We start from the raw sequence: 18818 nt of genomic DNA, 5'->3' as shown, positions 1-18818 counted from the left end.
TAATCAACGTTTTTGGGTTAATTTTACATGTTAATTTATTCTTTTATCACCAATTAATTGTTAAATTAGTATTAATCCACTAATAATGTATTTATTAACTTATAACAAAATAAGCAATTAATTAATAACAAATCAATTGCCAATTGATTACACAAAATTCACAGCATTAATAATTTATTTAACTTTGGCTTTGCTATTCATTTATTTCCCCACGCAAGATGGCCGTACCTGGCCTCCCTCACTGGCTACGTCACCACGACGCATCACGTGCCCGGCTCAGGGGCCAATCACGAGTCGGCGTGGCACGGCCGGGTTCCACGAGGCTTCTGCTGCTGCCGCTGCTGCTGCCGCTGCTGCTGCCGGGTGAGAGGGGGTCCCCTCGATCCCGGGTCCCCCAGGGTCTCCCCCAGGGACTCACGACTCTTCCACTCCAACGGGACTCTCCCCGGGGCCGTGTGGGCTCCACGCGCAGGGATCCACGGGGGTGATAACAGTGCCGGCTCGGCTGCTGCTGCTGCTGTGTGATGGTGGTGGTGGTGCAGTCAATGGTGTTGAGTGGAGTGTGCTTTGCGCGGTCTTTGGCTGGTCTGTAGGGATACTCTTAGTTCTTTCGGTAAAGTCACGTAGGTAAAAAAATTAAATAAAAATTAATAGAAATGAAACAATAATTATTAATTTTAATTTTTTTACCGACGTGACTTGACCGGAATAACTAAGAGTATGAATCCTTGCAGTCACGAAATCTTCAAATCTAGAATGCTCTGTAGGGACCCTGGCTGGTCTGTAGGGACCCTGGTTGGTGTGGTGGGACCCTGGTTGGTGTGGTGGGACCCTGGTTGGTGTGGTGGGACCCTGGTTGGTGTGGTGGGACCCTGGTTGGTGTGGTGGGACCCTGGTTGGTGTGGTGGGACCCTGGTTGGTGTGGTGGGACCCTGGTTGGTGTGGTGGGACCCTGGTTGGTGTGGTGGGACCCTGGTTGGTGTGGTGGGACCCTGGTTGGTGTGGTGGGACCCTGGTTGGTGTGGTGGGACCCTGGTTGGTGTGGTGGGACCCTGGTTGGTGTGGTGGGACCCTGGTTAGTGTGGTGGGACCCTGGTTAGTGTGGTGGGACCCTGGTTAGTGTGGTGGGACCCTGGTTGGTGTGGTGGGACCCTGGTTGGTGTGGTGGGACCCTGGTTGGTGTGGTGGGACCCTGGTTGGTGTGGTGGGACCCTGGTTAGTGTGGTGGGACCCTGGTTGGTGTGGTGGGACCCTGGTTAGTGTGGTGGGACCCTGGTTGGTGTGGTGGGACCCTGGTTAGTGTGGTGGGACCCGGTTGGTGTGGTGGGACCCTGGTTAGTGTGGTGGGACCCTGGTTGGTGTGGTGGGACCCTGGTTGGTGTGGTGGGACCCTGGTTAGTGTGGGGGACCCTGGTTGGTGTGGTGGGACCCTGGTTAGTGTGGTGGGACCCCTGGTTGGTGTGGTGGGACCCTGGTTAGTGTGGTGGGACCCTGGTTGGTGTGGTGGACCCTGGTTGGTGTGGTGGGACCCTGGTTAGTGTGGTGGGGACCCTGGTTAGTGTGGTGGGACCCTGGTTGGTGTGGTGGGACCCTGGTTGGTGTGGTGGGACCCTGACTGGTCTGTAGGGACACTGGTTGGTGTGGTGGGACCCTGGTTGGTGTGGTGGGACCCTGGTTGGTTGTGGTGGGACCCTGGTTGGTGTGGTGGGACCCTGGTTGGTGTGGTGGGACCCTGGTTGGTGTGGTGGGACCCTGGTTAGTGTGGTGGGACCCTGGTTGGTGTGGTGGGGACCCTGGTTGGTGTGGTGGGACCCTGGTTGGTGTGGTGGGACCCTGGTTGGTGTGGTGGGACCCTGGTTGGTGTGGTGGGACCCTGGTTAGTGTGGTGGGACCCTGGTTGGTGTGGTGGGACCCTGGTTGGTGTGGTGGGACCCTGGTTAGTGTGGTGGGACCCTGGTTGGTGTGGTGGGACCCTGGTTAGTGTGGTGGGACCCTGGTTGGTGTGGTGGGACCCTGGTTGGTGTGGTGGGACCCTGGTTGGTGTGGTGGGACCCTGGTTAGTGTGGTGGGACCCTGGTTGGTGTGGTGGGACCCTGGTTAGTGTGGTGGGACCCTGGTTGGTGTGGTGGGACCCTGGTTAGTGTGGTGGGACCCTGGTTGGTGTGGTGGGACCCTGGTTGGTGTGGTGGGACCCTGGTTGGTGTGGTGGGACCCTGGTTGGTGTGGTGGGACCCTGGTTGGTGTGGTGGGACCCTGGTTGGTGTGGTGGGACCCTGGTTAGTGTGGTGGGACCCTGGTTGGTGTGGTGGGACCCTGGCTGGGGTGTGGTGGGACCTTGGTTAGTGTGGTGGGACCTTGGTTAGTGTGGTGGGACCCTGGTTGGTGTGGTGGGACCCTGGTTGGTGTGGTGGGACCCTGGTTGGTGTGGTGGGACCTTGGTTAGTGTGGTGGGACCTTGGTTAGTGTGGTGGGACCCTGGTTGGTGTGGGGGGACCCTGGTTAGTGTGGTGGGACCCTGGTTAGTGTGGTGGGACCTTGGTTAGTGTGGTGGGACCTTGGTTAGTGTGGTGGGACCCTGGTTGGTGTGGTGGGACCCTGGTTGGTGTGGTGGGACCCTGGTTAGTGTGGTGGGACCTTGGTTAGTGTGGTGGGACCCTGGTTGGTGTGGTGGGACCCTGGTTGGTGTGGTGGGACCTTGGTTAGTGTGGTGGGACCTTGGTTAGTGTGGTGGGACCCTGGTTGGTGTGGTGGGACCTTGGTTAGTGTGGTGGGACCTTGGTTAGTGTGGTGGGACCCTGGTTAGTGTGGTGGGACCCTGGTTGGTGTGGTGGGACCCTGGTTGGTGTGGTGGGACCCTGGTTGGTGTGGTGGGACCCTGGTTGGTGTGGTGGGACCCTGACTGGTGTGTGGTGGCTGATGTGTTGGGACCCTGGCTGGGGTGTGTTGGCTGGTGTATAGGAGTTGTGGGGAGTGTGTAATGTGGCACATGATGAACAGTATATGCGTCCTGGCTGGTATGTGTCTGTGTGTGTGATCCCACTAATGTCTGGCTCACGGCCTGGCCCTTGTGCTGCAGGAGTTCCAGCCGAGTCAGCATGTCGGGCCTGCCCTCCGAGACGTGGCAGCCTTCCACCATCACGCTGGAAACAACGTGAGGCCCTCCTGCCTGCAGACACCACCGCCATAGAAGTTGGTGGTGGTGGTGGTGATGGTGGTGTGAGCAGTTTTTGTAGTGGGAGTGTGTGCTGGTAGGGGTGTGATCAGCAGTGTAGCTGTGAGCGAACCTATGCACCTGGTGACCCGAGTTCGATTCCCGCTCACGGCCAACACCAGTGGCGATTATCTGAATCGGTCCTGGGCTTCCTCTAGGTCGACTCAGCCTCAAATTAGTACTTAGAACGGTTTGTAAACATCGCCACTAGGGAGACAAAGGCGGCTGGGCGTGGTGCTGGCCACCCACCCACCTCGTGTGCCGTTCTGTCCTTTATAGTTGCTCGCTAACAGCACTTGCCCCAACAGTCTGTTGGAGGCTATACGGGGGATTTGTATCTTTGTTGGCAGTGGAGATGTCAGTAATGGTAGTTAGTAAAGGAGTTAATTGATGGCTGATGTTAGTAGAAAAAGTGGCTATGTCATTTGAGATGCCAGTCCTCTCGAAGGTGTCGATGGCTGTGTCACTAGTCGCTCTCATCCGTGGCGGTGTTGCGCGTGTGTCGTATGTACGTTACCTGTATGTCACATGTTTGTCGTGTGTACATTACCTGTATATCGCATGTGTATGTACGTCACCTATACAGTTGTACCCCAGAGATCGAACTTAATTGGTTCCAGAAGACCATTCGAATACCGATTTCTTCGAACACCGAATTAATTTTCCCCATAAGAATTAATGTAAAGGACATTAATTGGTTCCAGACACAAGAAATCTCTCGTTATAAAGCATTTTTACACGAAGTTTACAGTAATTACATGCATAAAATCATACAAAAAACAAGAAACACAATAAATTAATGGAATAAATATATGGAATAAATGAAATAAATGAAGATTAAACTTCACTTTACCTGCAGTAAGGAGAGTTGATGGCTTGAGTGGTAGGTGGTGAGGAGGAGGTGGTAAAACCTGTGTCTGGACAAGCATCATGCATGCTGGCCATACGCGTCTCAGCCATACACGTTCTTTCAAGTCGCGATTGCCCGTTCGACCTCCGAATTTCGTTCGGTTTCCGGAGCAATTTTTTTTGGAAATATCGTTCGAACACCGATTTGTTCGAGTTCTGGTGCGTTCGATCTCCGAGGTTCTACTGTATATCCAATTTGTGTCGTGTGTACGTCACTTGTATATCGCATGTGCGTCGTGTGTACATTGCATGTGTGTTGTATGTACGTCGCCTGTATATTGCATGTCCGTCGTGTGGTGCAGGATGGGCACCGTAGTGTTGGAGCTCTACTGGATGCACGCTCCCCGCACGTGCCGCAACTTTGCTGAGCTGGCGCGGCGCGGCTACTACAATGGCACTCGCTTTCACCGAATCATCCGCGGATTCATGATCCAGGGCGGAGACCCTACGGGGACAGGTACCATCTCTCCTACGCCTTCTCTCACATCGCTCTACTCCTCTCTACGAACTCTCCTTCTCCCCTCTCATCGCTCTACCTCCCTCTATGCACTTTCCCCGCACTATTCCTCTTCATGCACTTGCATAACTCTCCCCGCTCATCTCACTCTACTCCACATACTCTCCTACCTTTCCCCTCACTCTACTCCCCTCCGCACAAGCTCCTACCTTCCCTTCTCGTGTCTCTCTACTCCCCTCCAGTTTCTGCCTCGATCTTCTTGCAGCTGTCATTATTGGTCGTGTGTGTTGTGTCGGCAATGCAGAGGAGGCTCCTAAAGCAACCATCACTTCAAGAGCTTGAATCGTCCTTTCCATTTCATTGAACATTGGCTCTTTCATAAAGCAAAGGGCACGTTAGATTACACATTTCATGTGTAGAGGCCCCTACGCTTCTTTACAAACTGTCGTAATGCTCATGGATAGGTGTGCATGTGGTGAAGTGTGTATTGGAAGCAGTGGTGAAGCAGTTGGTATGCTAGGCCTCGGCAAGGTAAGGTAATTTACCCTTTTTACCGGGTGTCGACATGCCAAGGGGTAAGGTAAAGGGTAGGGTAAAGGTAGCTTGGAAGAATTACCCGGTAGGGTAAAGATAGCGTGAAGAATTACCCGGTAAAAACCTTGTTTACCGCTCGCTAAAAGCTCCGTGGCGCAGTCCGTGGCCTCCATTTAAGATTGGTATCATCGAGAGTATTCTGTGTGAATAAAGCGCTCGACCTAGCATTTACCTGTTATAAACCTTGTTCATGTGAAGTAGTACCCCAGTAATTACCCTGTAATCGGGCAATTTGTATGGGGTAAGGGTAAAAGGTAGGGTAAAGGTAGGCTCGTTGTTTTTACCTTTTACCTTTCCTTGCCGAGGCCTATAGTATGCTGCGCTACGAACCCGGCGACCTGAGTTAGATTCCCGCTCCCGGCCAACACCGGTGGCTGTGTAACAAAATAAACATTTATCCTGGGTAGTAAGTGTTATTTTCCAATTGCCTATGCCTCAAAAGTACAGGAAATGGCTATTATTCGCCACAAACTTTGCTTTTGTGACCAGGACAGTCATATTTTGAAATTTACCTATTTTCAATGAGAAAACGTGGTGTGCATTTGTGTAATTTCTTCACGTAAAGTCCTGGTCACAAAAGCAAAGTTTGTGGGGAATAATAGCCATCTTCTATACTTTTGAGGCATAAACAATTAGAAAATAACACTTACTACTGAGGGACAAAAGTCGTGTTACATAATTATCTGAACCTGTCCTGGGCCTTCCGGAGGGCGACTCAGCTTCAAATGAGTACCTGGTGCGGTGTGTAAACATCGCCACTGGGGAGACAAAGGTGGCCGGGCGTGGTGTTGGCTACCCAGCCCCTCGTGTGCTATACCAGGGTTCATAGGTGTTCGTTAACAGCACCTGCCACAACAGTCTATTGAGGCTATATGGAGGATCTTTGTCTTTGCTTTTGTTGTGGGGGTGCCAGCTAACAGCATTTTCCCCAACAGTCGGTTAAGGCTATACGGGGGTTCTTTGTATACTGGGTGTCTCTGCGTGCGATTGCTTAGTGTAATCTCTAGATTTGAAGTTTTCGTGACTGCAGGGATCCATACTCTTTGGTTCTTTTGGTAAAGTCACGTGGGTATAAAATAAATTAAATCACGACGTTTCGGGCGCTTTGAATCTGGCTCCTGAATTGGATTCCCAGCCACAAAATTAGTGGTGTGCGGTGAACCTGTTCTGGGCCTCTACGAGGTCACCACAAGCGCAATGTGTTAACAACAGAAATGGGAAGAAGACAGGGGCATGTTGCTGGCCGCCTCCTCATGTGCCATGCCAATCTTCACTAGGTGCTCGCGAACAGTTCTTTCCACAACGCTCTGTGTAGTTACATGGCTGGGTCTGTGTGTCTGTTCAACAGGCCGGGGAGGAGCTTCCGTCTATGGAAAACACTTCGAAGATGAGATCCACCCAGACCTGAAGCACACAGGTGAGTTGACCCAAAACAATTAATACATTCAAATAAAAGATACTTGCGCTCGCGACACGTGTGTCCGATCAGGGGTGTTGGCTAAGAGGTCAGAGCGCTGAGCCGGTACCACTGACATCCTGAGTTCGAAACCAGGCAGGTGTCTGATTAAACCGGGCTCTCAACTGTTGTCTAACAAGGTGATGGTTTTATCACTTTAAGTTTGGTTCTGCACTTAGGTTGGATGAACTCAAGTTCTTGAGGATTTACATTTTGAATGGCATGTGACGAACCTCACTTTCCTATGCAGAGCAGGTGGGCTGCCCCCTACTCTGTGTTATATCAGATGACACTTGAATGGTTCTCAGAGGTTGCTCTGCGATATCCGCTTCAGTGGGCCATTCTCCAACACGTAGCGTTGCACTGCTCTGAGAGATGCAAGAGGATACATCTCGTGCCACGACTCCCGATAGCACAATTTGCATAAAATTGGGTTCAAAATTACAGGAGGCAAAAAAATCGGTTCTTCGCTTAACTTTGTCACGCATCACCACACAGGTGCAGGCATCATCTCGATGGCGAACTCGGGGCCCAACACCAACGGCAGCCAGTTCTTCATCACGCTGGGGCCCACGCAGTGGCTCGACGGCAAGCACTCCATCTTCGCCCGCGTGGCGCGCGGCATGAGCACGGTCAACCGCATTGGGCTCGTTGAGACGGTGGCTCAGGACCGGCCCGTCGAAGAGATCAGCATCATACGCGCCATCTGCTCGGACTGACGCGTCGCACACACACACACGCACTCTCGCACCTCGGACATACGCGGAGGCGAACACGGTCCCTCACAGGCGAACACAGTTGCGCGCAGACATGCGCACGGTCACATGGGGATATGCAACAATAATGGCCGCCGTTCACCACGGAGTGGCAGTGACATCACCACGGCACTTGTGCCAGGATAGATGCGATTGGAGGCCGCGTCACGCGTCGTAGTGGCAGGTTGTCACGAGACAGACCCGGGTGGTATTACGGGTAAACCGCGTTGACTGGCAGACGCAGCACCCGTGCTCTCAATTTGGATAAAGCTGCATTTCCTCCCATCATCCATGTGTAACGTAACTTGGGGTTTTGAACCCTTGTCAATGCATGTTAAACGAAGCCACCTCTTGTCCGATGTCGTTGGCTACACCACCTCCACACAGTTAAACCAAAACCGCCTTGTGTTCGTCTTTCCTCGGTGACAGCTCCTCCGTGCAGTAGACATTGCTCGTCTTCTACTCAACGTCTGTGGCGCTGCCATCCGGGCTCCGCTCCCCTGCCCCCCTCATGCCCCCAACACCAGGATGTCATTTAGCCCCCCTACTTGTGGAGTTATCACAGACGCACCATTCGACATGGATGTACATGCGTGGCTGGCTGGAGGTGTGCACCTGTTGTCTCTTCGAGGCCCTGTGCGTGCTGTAAGGCGTTAATTATTTTCTTACCATAAAACATTTTTTTAAAACTTGTCATCCCAGAGATCAGTTTTCTTGCACAAACGTTTAATTTATTTATTTGCTCGAGATGATGCAACTTTCGTGTTGGTGTCTCGGGAAACATTGATGTCCACACAACAGCTGGTAAGACCAATGAAAAAACTCTTGATATACACTTTGTACAGGAGTACCGCGTTGTCCCTACCTTAACAAAAACCTAATTGCTTGTCTAGAAACTCAGATCATACCCATAATTTTATACTGGTGAAATCTGTCTCTTGGACAGCCGATTCAAGTCGCCGCCATCGCTTACGATCCTGGAATCAACTTTGGAGAGATGTAATTGAAAATATCAATAGATTGTGTATCGGTACAAATTTATCGATTGCATCGTCAATGATTTGTTATAGATTTTCCGAACCTTGGCCTCGTGCTTCCGTGGAGCAGGCAGCCAACGCAAGGAACGCTTCCCATAGCATATTCAATGTGGAGATGGAGCAATGCAATGAGCCCATGTGCAGGAGCGAGATGGATCATTATGAAGCACCGTGGGATATGGTTTAGGGGAAGTCCATCATCATGGCCTCCGTTAAATATACCACCCCTCTGGCTGTGGCCAATCACAAAAGACCACTAATTCCTAAAGCATTGCACAGCCCCCCCTCTCCCCCGCCACTTCGGACGGAAACCTCTCAATTCATAGTCCATAGGCCAGATCAAAATTTGGTAGCGCATCTTTAGAAGAACCGTTGCGCTGATATGGCTGAGAGTGAATTGTTGATAACCTCACTCAATTCAAATGGTTAGTACATGACTCACGATGATTGGACACCCCAATGCATTGGAACCAATAATCTGTCACCTCCAGGTGGTATCGGCGAGTGAAATATCTGGTTTGGGTTCGTAGACGATCATCTCCGGAGAGCACGCATCTCAAACAGTGGGAAGCGGGCCGCTGATTTAGATAAAAAAAAAATTCCACCAAAGGCTGGATTTGAACCCATGTTCCTACCCCCACGAGAGTCGAGACCAGAGGTCGACAACCAAAGTAACAAGAAACATTTTGGTTTTATTCGGTAAAACAAACTCAATATTTCAAGAGCCGTAATGCACATGTGGTGAACACGAGACGATGGGTCCTTAATAAATAAGGTCACCAAGCAGCGGTCCTTGAGGTGCTTCTAGGGGCTGCGGAGCTGCAGGTTTCAGATTTTTTGTTCGAGACCATCCACTTCTGCACGCCATGGATTGCGCACGCTGTACATCCTCACTTCACAGCGTGACACTGGCTCTCACCCCGTAGGCAGCATGCTGCGGCATGGATACCGTGCAGGATTATTTTTTTTAATGTGCGTGGGGAACGTCAGCAACATGTTGTGGTAACAAAACACACACCATGATACAAATGCCTAACAATCACATTAGTTTCAAGTATTTTTCTTTTACGTGCGTGGAACTGAAACTCATGTCTAACACCTGCCAGAGAATGGCTTGACGGCATGAGAGATTGGTACCAGGAAGCTGTGCATTACTTGAGCATATTGACACAAGACAGAGGAAAGTGGAAAGAAATTACGAAATGTGCAGTGGACACCTACGGTTAGCATGGCTGGCTATGTTACGGTGCGAAAGAAGTTAAACGTACGTCACCATCACGACCCATGGGGCAGATAACCCGTAGGTGTCATGCATACATCAGGGCTCTCTGCCAATGGATCGTGATGACAATGAGCACAAAACGCACTCATACACAACGTGAAACACCGCGTTAACGAGAGGCGTGGACGTGTGATCAATCGATGTATTGTGGCCTTAGTAACCTGGGGCGGGATGGGGGCGCAGTGGATTATCCTTTCGGGGGCTCCATACCAACACGGCTGGGAACGGCTGTCATCGTCATGCTCCGTTGACGTTTGCATTGCCCCACACGACCACGAGAGGGCGGCAACGAGCCGACGCTGGGAAGCAGATTTCCAAACCACGGTTGAACCCCCCCCCCTCCCCCAATTCACCTTTGGATCAGGTCAGGTCCCCTTGAGAGCCCTCCTTGTAATGGCTGGAGTCTGGGGAACTGCGGTTACACGAGGTTTTAATTGCGGGATTTCTCTGTGACAAGGGCGCAGGGATTGTTAATGTCACCGGGCCTTAATGTGTCCTCTGTGAGACAGGAGACATGGAAATCGGGCCAAAACTGAAAATAGCACGGAACTCGATGGGGTGGAGGGGTGATCCTATTGAAGGTGGAGCAACCTATCCAACCAAGTGCAAGCTTTGCCACTAGATATTATTGAACTTCTTTCGCACCGTACATAGCCAAACGTGCTAATCGGAGGTGCAGGGATAATATTTGGAGTTTGCACGTTCTCCCCGTCGGCATGTGGATTTTTCTCCGGGTCCTCCGGTTTTTCCCTCCACATTTAGAAACACGCGTTGAGAGTATTTCGCTGCAATACATTTGCACGTGATAAGCCACTTTGTTGAGCTATCATTTGTGACCAGGTCGCTTCTGAAAAAAAGATCTATATGGCTCGGTGGGACTTGGTAAAATAAAAAAAGTAAGCATTGTAGTAATGATGATTCCAGAGAACAACTGTCCTGGTGCGTCATGTAGATCTAACCACCGCGGTTTGTGACCTCGTTTAATTGTGCCTTGGTCGTTGTGTTTGGGGTCGATGTGCGATCCAGTGAGTCCTGGGGTAAATGGTCGTCGCTCAAATACAGTCCACCGATTCCGTGTCGCCAAGAGAGTTGTTGCCCATTAAAAATGAAGGTGGGAGCCAGTGGCGGCTCGTGACATCTCCACGAGGCGGGGCTGTTGTGAGTGACCTCTGAACTGACGGTGTTCTAATTTAGAAAAAGCTCGTCGTGTTATTGGCCTTCCCGTGAAAGTGATTTTACTTTCTTATCTACCAACGGTAGTCATTTATAAAAAAATACGAAACTGAACAACAAAGCACTCAGATGCTATCCACATGACCCTAAATTCCACACTACACAACCCCTTTGACACTGAGAAAAGCCTGAAGAACAATTAAAGATCTGTCATCCCTTGAAATGGAATATTTAGGAGTGACTCGTGTTCGTTGCTAATTCTTCGTTTGCTGCACCTGTTGCCATCGCCACTGCTGTTGTTTCCTCCTAGAGCGTGTAGGCCGTGACCTGCTATATTTGCACGGTGCAACCTCGCGTTGTGACATCGTCTCATTACAGCCACGGGCGCATTTCCTTTTCACCGCCCTCAATGGGTCTCACACGGCGTGGCTAAAATGCGAAGCTAATCGCAATGAATGAAGGGGGACATCTCTCACTCGGGCGCCTTCACAGCCGCCCCGAGACCTCCCCGAGGCACAACTCAGACTGTAGTGTTGCAGCGGTTTCAAATATGAACTAAATTTTTTATCTTCATTTGGAAATTAACGTTGAAAGAATCATATATTTTTAAACACAAGCAAAATTTGATATAAAAGTATTTTTTATTAGAAACATAATTTCTCATCTCCAGCTAATAAACGGGCAAACAGACACAGGGTAACAGATTGGCACAAAGAGAGGCACACAGATGCACAGAGACAAAGAGAGAGAGACACACACACAGGGGAACAGAGAAGACATCGAGACAGACAGAGAGAATCAGAGAGACGACATACAGGGACAGGCACAGAACACCGGCGGCTCCACAGCCCTCCAGCCCGCTGCCCCGGCAGGGAGGCAGCTCGTGGCGTCGCTTCGCCTTCATCGGTGCTTCACGCCGGACCGCACTCGCGGTTGAGGCGAGAAGTTCATTAAACAAACATCGCGGACCTCCCACGGGTCCTCTGTCGACGTCCATCCATCCCGGGCTGATGCGGCATCCGCCTAATTAACACGATTTGTTTTCTCTCACTGCGGAAACCCTCGGAGAGAGAGAGAGAGAGTGTGGGAGCGGAGCAGGAATGGCCCCAGTTCTGACCCCCGAGGCTCCATCCCAGTTCCCACCTCAGGAAGGGCACCCGAACCACGGGGGGTGGAGGGGGGGTCATTGAGAGGGTTCGAGTCTAAACGCCACCTGCCACCGCTCACAGCCACCTCGCAGACCTCGCTCCGCCGCCGTGTCGCGCACGAGGCCATTAGCGCCCTCGTTAGCTATTGATGGATTCCCTTTGCCCGGGACGGTGTCGATGAGGCTGCACGCTGCTCGATCGCAGCGGGAAGGGGGCCCCTTACCTGCTTTTAGTTCAAACGAGAAGCAAATTAGGACCGCTAACCTGCAAGCAATTACGTAATGGACCAGATTGCATGCATACATCGTAGCGACCCCGTTTTATTCGGCCAACGAGATACCCGCGTTGCGTTACTCGATTTGGCACCGCAAAAATAATATTTTATTTATTTAGCAACTATATTTATTATAATAATTGTAATAATATAATAACTATTTATAATATTGAATCTCCTGTACAGTAATTATAATTTATAATATTTAGAATTATAATATTGTATAATGATATTTTCCGACGAAAGTGTATGCGATTTGATTGATTTTTTTTAGATGGATATATATTTACAGGTTTCTCTCCGTGGTGTGTATTTTTTGTATTCCGCTGTGTGGTGCAACACAGCGTGAGCAACTGCAACGCGTGACCTCGAGTGCTGCCGCTGTGCCGTGCGGGATAAACGCCACTGCACCGCCTCGCGACTCTCTACGTTCAGGACCTATCTGCGATTAGGAGAGTTGTTGGTGTTTGTCAGCGATGTCGCCATGCATCGATTCACCCATGAATAGTATTGATGTTTAAGGTCACGTGCGGGATTACTGCTTGGCAGGGTCGACCTGTGGATGCCTTCATCCAGCAGTGGATTGATCAGGGCCGCTGCAGCTGATGATGGTGTGGATGATGAATCCGGCTGTACGTGGATTGACCCCCGCGTGTAGGAATCGATGTTTGGGGATTCGCGTACGCCTCGAGCAATGGGTCCCCGTGACCCCTGCAACCACGAGAGACCAAATCTCAGTGGGTTCTTGAATCGAATCGTGGACTCAGAATTAAGACAATTCGTCGAATCGCCGCGGTGGGGTTTGGGGTGACGGGGAGGAGGGTGGGCGATTGATTCATCATTCGTGTTCATCGAAGCATTCTTTATTTTCTCCGATTGAGCTTTAATTTTATATCAAAGACCGACAACATGAAACACGACCCAATGAGAGAGGCAATTGCAGATTACTGCTCATTAGTCAGTAGCCCGGTGCCTCCGACCCATCGCGCGGCCATCGTCCAGTGGGACGTTTGGAAAAGTAGGGCAGAGCTCGCAGCAAAAAAATGTCTCTGGCCACAGTCGCTGACGCACAAAGAGAAGCGTGGGGGAACGTCACATTTCTGCGGTGAACCGTTTTGAGACGGCGTGACACGCACTGGGGGTTCCAGCCCAGTCAACACGGCAGGTTGGATCAACCGTCGGATCGACCGGTGGGGCCAAGGGTTCCCAACCACATGGCGACGTTGGTTCCGACGTTGTTGCATGTTTACTGGGCAGGTGGGGTGGCAGGCACCACCACCATTGTTACCACGTATGCCACCGGTCTTTTGTTTTCGGTACTGCAGGGCATCCATCACATCGGTGACACAATTGAATTTACTGGACATTTGTTGAAAAAATTGCTTCATAGTTCATCGAATTCATTCAATCTAAATAAACATTCCAATTGTGAAATAAAGATTCTGAATCGCCCCCTCCCCGACCCCCAAACATATATGATTACAAAAAAAATATTCTAATGCCGCTCAGATATCTGCGTAAGCGAGCGGTGCAATTCCTCGGGATTGCATTGCTGTATCGTAACGAGCTCACTGGATGGATGTATATATATACACATAAGTTGAATCTAATGAATTATCCCTGACATTTTTTTTATAGGGCAATTGCAATAGCAGCAGCAACAGCCGGATGTTACGCGCGCGTGCAGAGCGACCGCGGCGCAAGCGATGCAATATTGATGAGATTCCCTTTGCACAGCTTTGCCGCCCGCCCTCCTCGCATCCTCGGGGTACACGTGAGCGCCTGGTGGTGCTGCACGTGTGTGCGCGTGTGTGTGTACACAACAGGCACTGGGGAGCGACAGCGTCGTGGTAAGCGCACTCCGCTCAGGACGCCACGAACCCAGCTCCCAGAATTCGATTCCCGCTCACGGACAGCATCGGTGACGATGATCTCAACCGGATCCCTGGGCCTCCCCTAGGTCGACTCGGCCATAAATTAGTACCCGTGCGGTCTGTAAACATCGCCACTCGGGAGACAAAGGTGGCCGGGCGTGGCTGCTGGCCACCCATCCCTTCGTGTGCTTCGGCCTTCATAGGTGCTCGCTAACAGCACTTGCCCCAACCGCATGTTGAATGCTTATAGGGGGGAATCTTTGATGGTAGCGGATTCCATAACCTATTATGTATACACCTGTGCGCGCGTGCGTGCGTGTGATGGAACACACGTGAGCGCACGAGACAGCGCCAGGCAGGGATGTACGCTGGTCAACCCTGGAGCTAGAAATACACAGGGACAGATCTGTGTGGAGATGAATTCGTGCACAGCAGTAACAGCAACTCAGTAGCGGTCGCCCTCACGACGGCGCTCGTGCCAGACTGCGTGCTCTTTGAGGCTAATTTAAAATGTCGAAGACTCGCCGGCATGAGGTGATGGGAGCGCACCCAGGCGTTATCGGTTAAATCACAGAGATGCCTCGGTGGGGTTGTGCTCTTCACACACAGGGACACAAATCTCCCGTGTAGGCTTTAGGAGGCTGTTGGGGAAAGTGCTGTTCGCGGTCATCGGCGAAGGGACGGCGCACGATGGGGGTGGTGTGGTTAGAAGCACGCCCCCACCCGCCTGTTTGTGTCGATGTTTCCACACTAGACCGAGTGCTTATTGACAGCTGAGTCGACCTAGGAGACGCCCAGGACCAGTCGAGTATCGTCACCAATTATGCCGGGAATCGAACTCCATGTGCCGGGTTTGTAGCGCAGTGCGCGCTAGCTAATGCACTACCACTCCTCAAGCACAGACACACACTCACTCACCCTCTTGGCCAGGTCATCCATGAGCGAGTCCAGAAAACGGTAGCTCCGATTTATCTCCACGGCTAACGAGAGTGAATCACTTCCCAACAGTTATCACATCATTCACAGTTCTGTTGAGGGCCACATTGATAAATCGGAACCGCTAAAGTGACCCCCGGCTCTCGGGTTGGTCCCCGAGAAGTGAGATTACTCGGCCGGCGGCTCACGGACTCCGCGGGTGTTCTTCGTTGCAAGGTCCGCGGACCACAGAGCGACCCCTGGTGGTGGCCTTTAGTGCGTCCCCTGGCGTGCGGCCCTCTGACAATACACAAAACGTCGCAGGCTTGCGCGATCAATATCATCCATAATAGAGGGTTTTGTGGGTTATATCGCGTAAATATATAAATGTGTCGTTAAACCCGCCACCACCCGACACAGCCAATTAGTAAGGGTTGTCACGTAAACAACACGTGCTAATTCGTTACGAGTACAGCACACCGGTGTGTTGGAGAGCAAAGCCACATTTACAATCTGAGTACGACTTTTCACCAGTAATTACAAGTAGCTGTTGCCTGATGAAGTTAGTTGCATGTTCTGTTTACGTGGAAAACCTTAAATTTCGATTTACAGCTTTCGTGACTGCAGGGATTCATCCTCTTGGTTCTTTCGAAAGAACCAAGGTGACAAACCTTACCAATGGGCTGTGTCGGGTGGTGGTGGGTTGAACGACACTTTTATATATTTACGCGAATTAACTCAAAAAGACCTGTATTGTGAATACACAAACATGCGAAAACACCCCATCGTGGTGTCAAACCTCCAACGGTTTCAAATGTGTGACGACCCCCCCCCCCCCCACACTGATAATGTCCCATCGGCGAAAGTTGCCCCCCCCCCCTCCAACACCACCCGACTGAGAATTCGTGAAGGACGACTGCACTACGCGGACGACTGCCGGCCGGTTCGTGTCAGGAAGGAGCTTTGAAGTGCTTCCTCTGGCATCTTGCCCCCTCCCCACCCACCCCCTGTCCACCCACCCCCTTCCCCACCCACCCCACCCCACCCACAACTCCCCACCCCACCCCCTTCCCCACCCACCCCACCCCACCCACCCCACCCCCTCCCTCCCGACCCCACCCCCTCCCCACCCACCCCCTCCCTACCCCCCCACCTCTCCCCACCCACCCCACCTCCTCCTCTTTGTGCCACGCGAAGCCTCTCCGGGTGTCATCGCTTTGTGGTGCCACCGATCACGTCTCGCGTCCTGATGCTGGTTGCGATCTCCCGCGGCCGTGCGCCGTACACGGGGGCGGCTCTCTCGCCTCCCTCCCCCAAGTCGCTTGTAACAGACTCGTTGGATTTAATTTAACACGTAGCCTTTCGCGACCAATATTATTCAGATCGCGTTATTTATAAATGTGTCGTAACCCTCCACCACCCGACACGGCCAAACAGTAAAAAATGTGTCACGTTTTCAAAGGACAAATTAATTGACTTCTTTAGCCCACCGGTGTGCTGGATCTTGACTCAAAGCTCTCGTGACTGCAGGAATTCATATTGTTGGGTCTTTAGGTAAAGTCACGTAGATATGTTCAAAGAAAATAACAAGAAACTGACTCGTTGGGGCAAGTGTTGTGAGAGAGTAGCACCTGTGAAGGCCGGCATGGCACACGAGGTGGTGAGAGGGGGGGGGGGGTAAACACCACGCCCGGCCGCCTTTGTCTCCCCAGTGACGATGTTTACACACCCCACCAGGTTGAGGCTGAGTCGACCTGGGGGAGGCTCAGGACTGGTAGAGATACCTCGTCACTGGTGTTTGGCCGTGGGCAGGGATCGAACTCGGGTCTCCGCCGGGGTTCGTAGCACAGCGCGGTCCTCCGCACCCCCCCTCGTTCACCCCATCAACACCCCCACCCCCACCACCTCGTTCATCACATCACCCCCACCACCTCGTTCACCCCATCAACACCCCCCACCCCCACCACCTCGTTCACCCCCACCCCCACCACCTCGTTCACCCCATCAACACCCCCACCCCCACCACTTCGTTCACCCCATCACCCCCACCACCTCGTTCACCCTATCAACACCCCCCACCCCCACCACCTCGTTCACCCCCACCCCCACCACCTCGTTCACCCCATCAACACCCCCACCCCCACCACTTCGTTCACCCCATCACCCCCACCACCTCGTTCACCCTATCAACACCCCCCACCCCCACCACCTCGTTCACCCCATCACCCCCACCACCTCGTTCACCCCATCAACACCCCCACCCCCACCACCTCGTTCACCCCATCACCCCCACCCCCACCACCTCGTTCACCCCATCACCCCCACCACTTCGTTCACCCCATCACCCCCACCACCTCGTTCACCCTATCAACACCCCCACCCCCACCACCTCGTTCACCCCATCACCCCCACCACCTCGTTCACCCCATCAACACCCCCACCACCTCGTTCACCCCATCACCCCCACCCCCACCACCTCGTTCACTGTCTCACGCATCCACTCACGTTGCCTGCTGCCTCCGTCTCGCTGTTGAGCCGGAAACCCGTGTCCTCGACATGCCGGGCAAGTTCCGCTAATTGGGGGCTCGTGCAACCTGCGGCTTCCAGAGCCGCATGCGGCTCTTGAAGGACTGCTGCTTGGCAGTGCCGGAATGATCCCAGTAGCACAAGTAGCTTCACATGATGCTCCGGACCCCGCACTTTCAAGGGCCCCGCGCTAAGTGCTTTCAAGCTGTCAATTCCGGTTCAGCGATTCTGCACTTGCTCTATTACAATAGTACTAATTTGCCTTCAACTTTTATGAACTACTGGGTGTTTAAGGTTAGCGATTTATCGTATTTTCTGGCTGCATAGCAAATGAAAACATGCAATTACTTTCCTATGCAAGTAAAAAAAATTGTGTTTTAATATTTGTGTGTTTTTGAGGGTGTTTTTTCTCTTTCCCATGAATTCAACAACAAAAACCCCCGACATTTCCACGAAGACCAAACGTGGCCCGGATGGCATACATTGTATTTTCTTTACGCTGTACAAATATAACAAGCGCTATGCATCACTATTGTTAACACGTAGATATTTTAAATTGGTACATCCATAAAAAGATCCCAAAACAATGCCCATTAATGCCGAACCTCATCCCGTGTATACCGGTATATCCCCGTAGGGTCGCCAGTGCATTGCACCGTCTGTAGTAATACACATTGCTTCCCTCTCTCAAGATCTCCCTTCCTCATCTCCCCCCCCCCATCTCCCCCCCCCCCCATCTCCCCCCCCCCATATCCCCCATCTGCCCCTCCCCCATCTCCCCCTCCCCCCATCTCCCTCCCCCATCTCCCCATCTCCCTCCCCCCATCTCCCCCTCCCCATCTCCCTCCCCCATCTTCCCCTCCCCCCCATCTCCCCCTCCCCCATCTCCCCCTCCCCCATCTCCCCCCATCTCCCTCCCCCCATTTCCCCCTCCCCCATCTCCCTCCCCCCCATCTTCCCCTCCCCCATCTCCCCCTCCCCCATCTCCCCCTCCCCCCATCTCCCCCTCCCCCCATCTCCCCCTCCCCCATTTCCCCTATCTCCCCTATCTCACCCTCCCCATCTCCCCCATCTCCCCCCATCTCCCTCCCCCATCTTCCTCCCCCATCTCCCTCCCCCCCATCTCCCTCCCCCCCATCTCCCTCTCCCCATCTCCCCATCTCCCTCCCCCATCTCCCTCCCCCCACCTCCCCCTCCCCCCATCATC

The 18818-nt window shown here is 52.4% G+C and overlaps 1 protein-coding gene across 2 annotated transcripts; it reads left to right on the top strand.

Moving 5' to 3' along the window:
• The first annotated feature begins 294 nt into the window (after positions 1 to 294).
• On the top strand, positions 295 to 8071 carry PPIL1 (peptidylprolyl isomerase like 1). 2 transcript variants are annotated; one of them, XM_061552035.1, is made up of 5 exons: positions 295 to 363; positions 3077 to 3151; positions 4423 to 4577; positions 6520 to 6588; positions 7126 to 8071. In XM_061552035.1, the coding sequence occupies exons 2-5, from the start codon at positions 3096 to 3098 to the stop codon at positions 7344 to 7346; spliced, it is 501 nt and encodes a 166-aa protein (XP_061408019.1). In that variant the 5' UTR covers positions 295 to 363; positions 3077 to 3095; the 3' UTR covers positions 7347 to 8071. The 2 variants fall into 2 exon arrangements, with proteins under 2 accessions (XP_061408019.1, XP_061408020.1); XM_061552036.1 differs by lacking the exon at positions 295 to 363 and adding an exon at positions 392 to 484.
• The last annotated feature ends 10747 nt before the right edge of the window (positions 8072 to 18818 follow it).

The sequence above is a fragment of the Lethenteron reissneri genome, chromosome 15 (assembly GCF_015708825.2).
Source record: "Lethenteron reissneri isolate LAM-NWPU_2019-01 chromosome 15, ASM1570882v1, whole genome shotgun sequence".
Classification (NCBI taxonomy): domain Eukaryota; kingdom Metazoa; phylum Chordata; class Hyperoartia; order Petromyzontiformes; family Petromyzontidae; genus Lethenteron; species Lethenteron reissneri.
The sequence above is the reverse complement of the archived record's forward strand: the minus strand, read 5'-3'. Positions and strand labels throughout refer to the sequence as shown.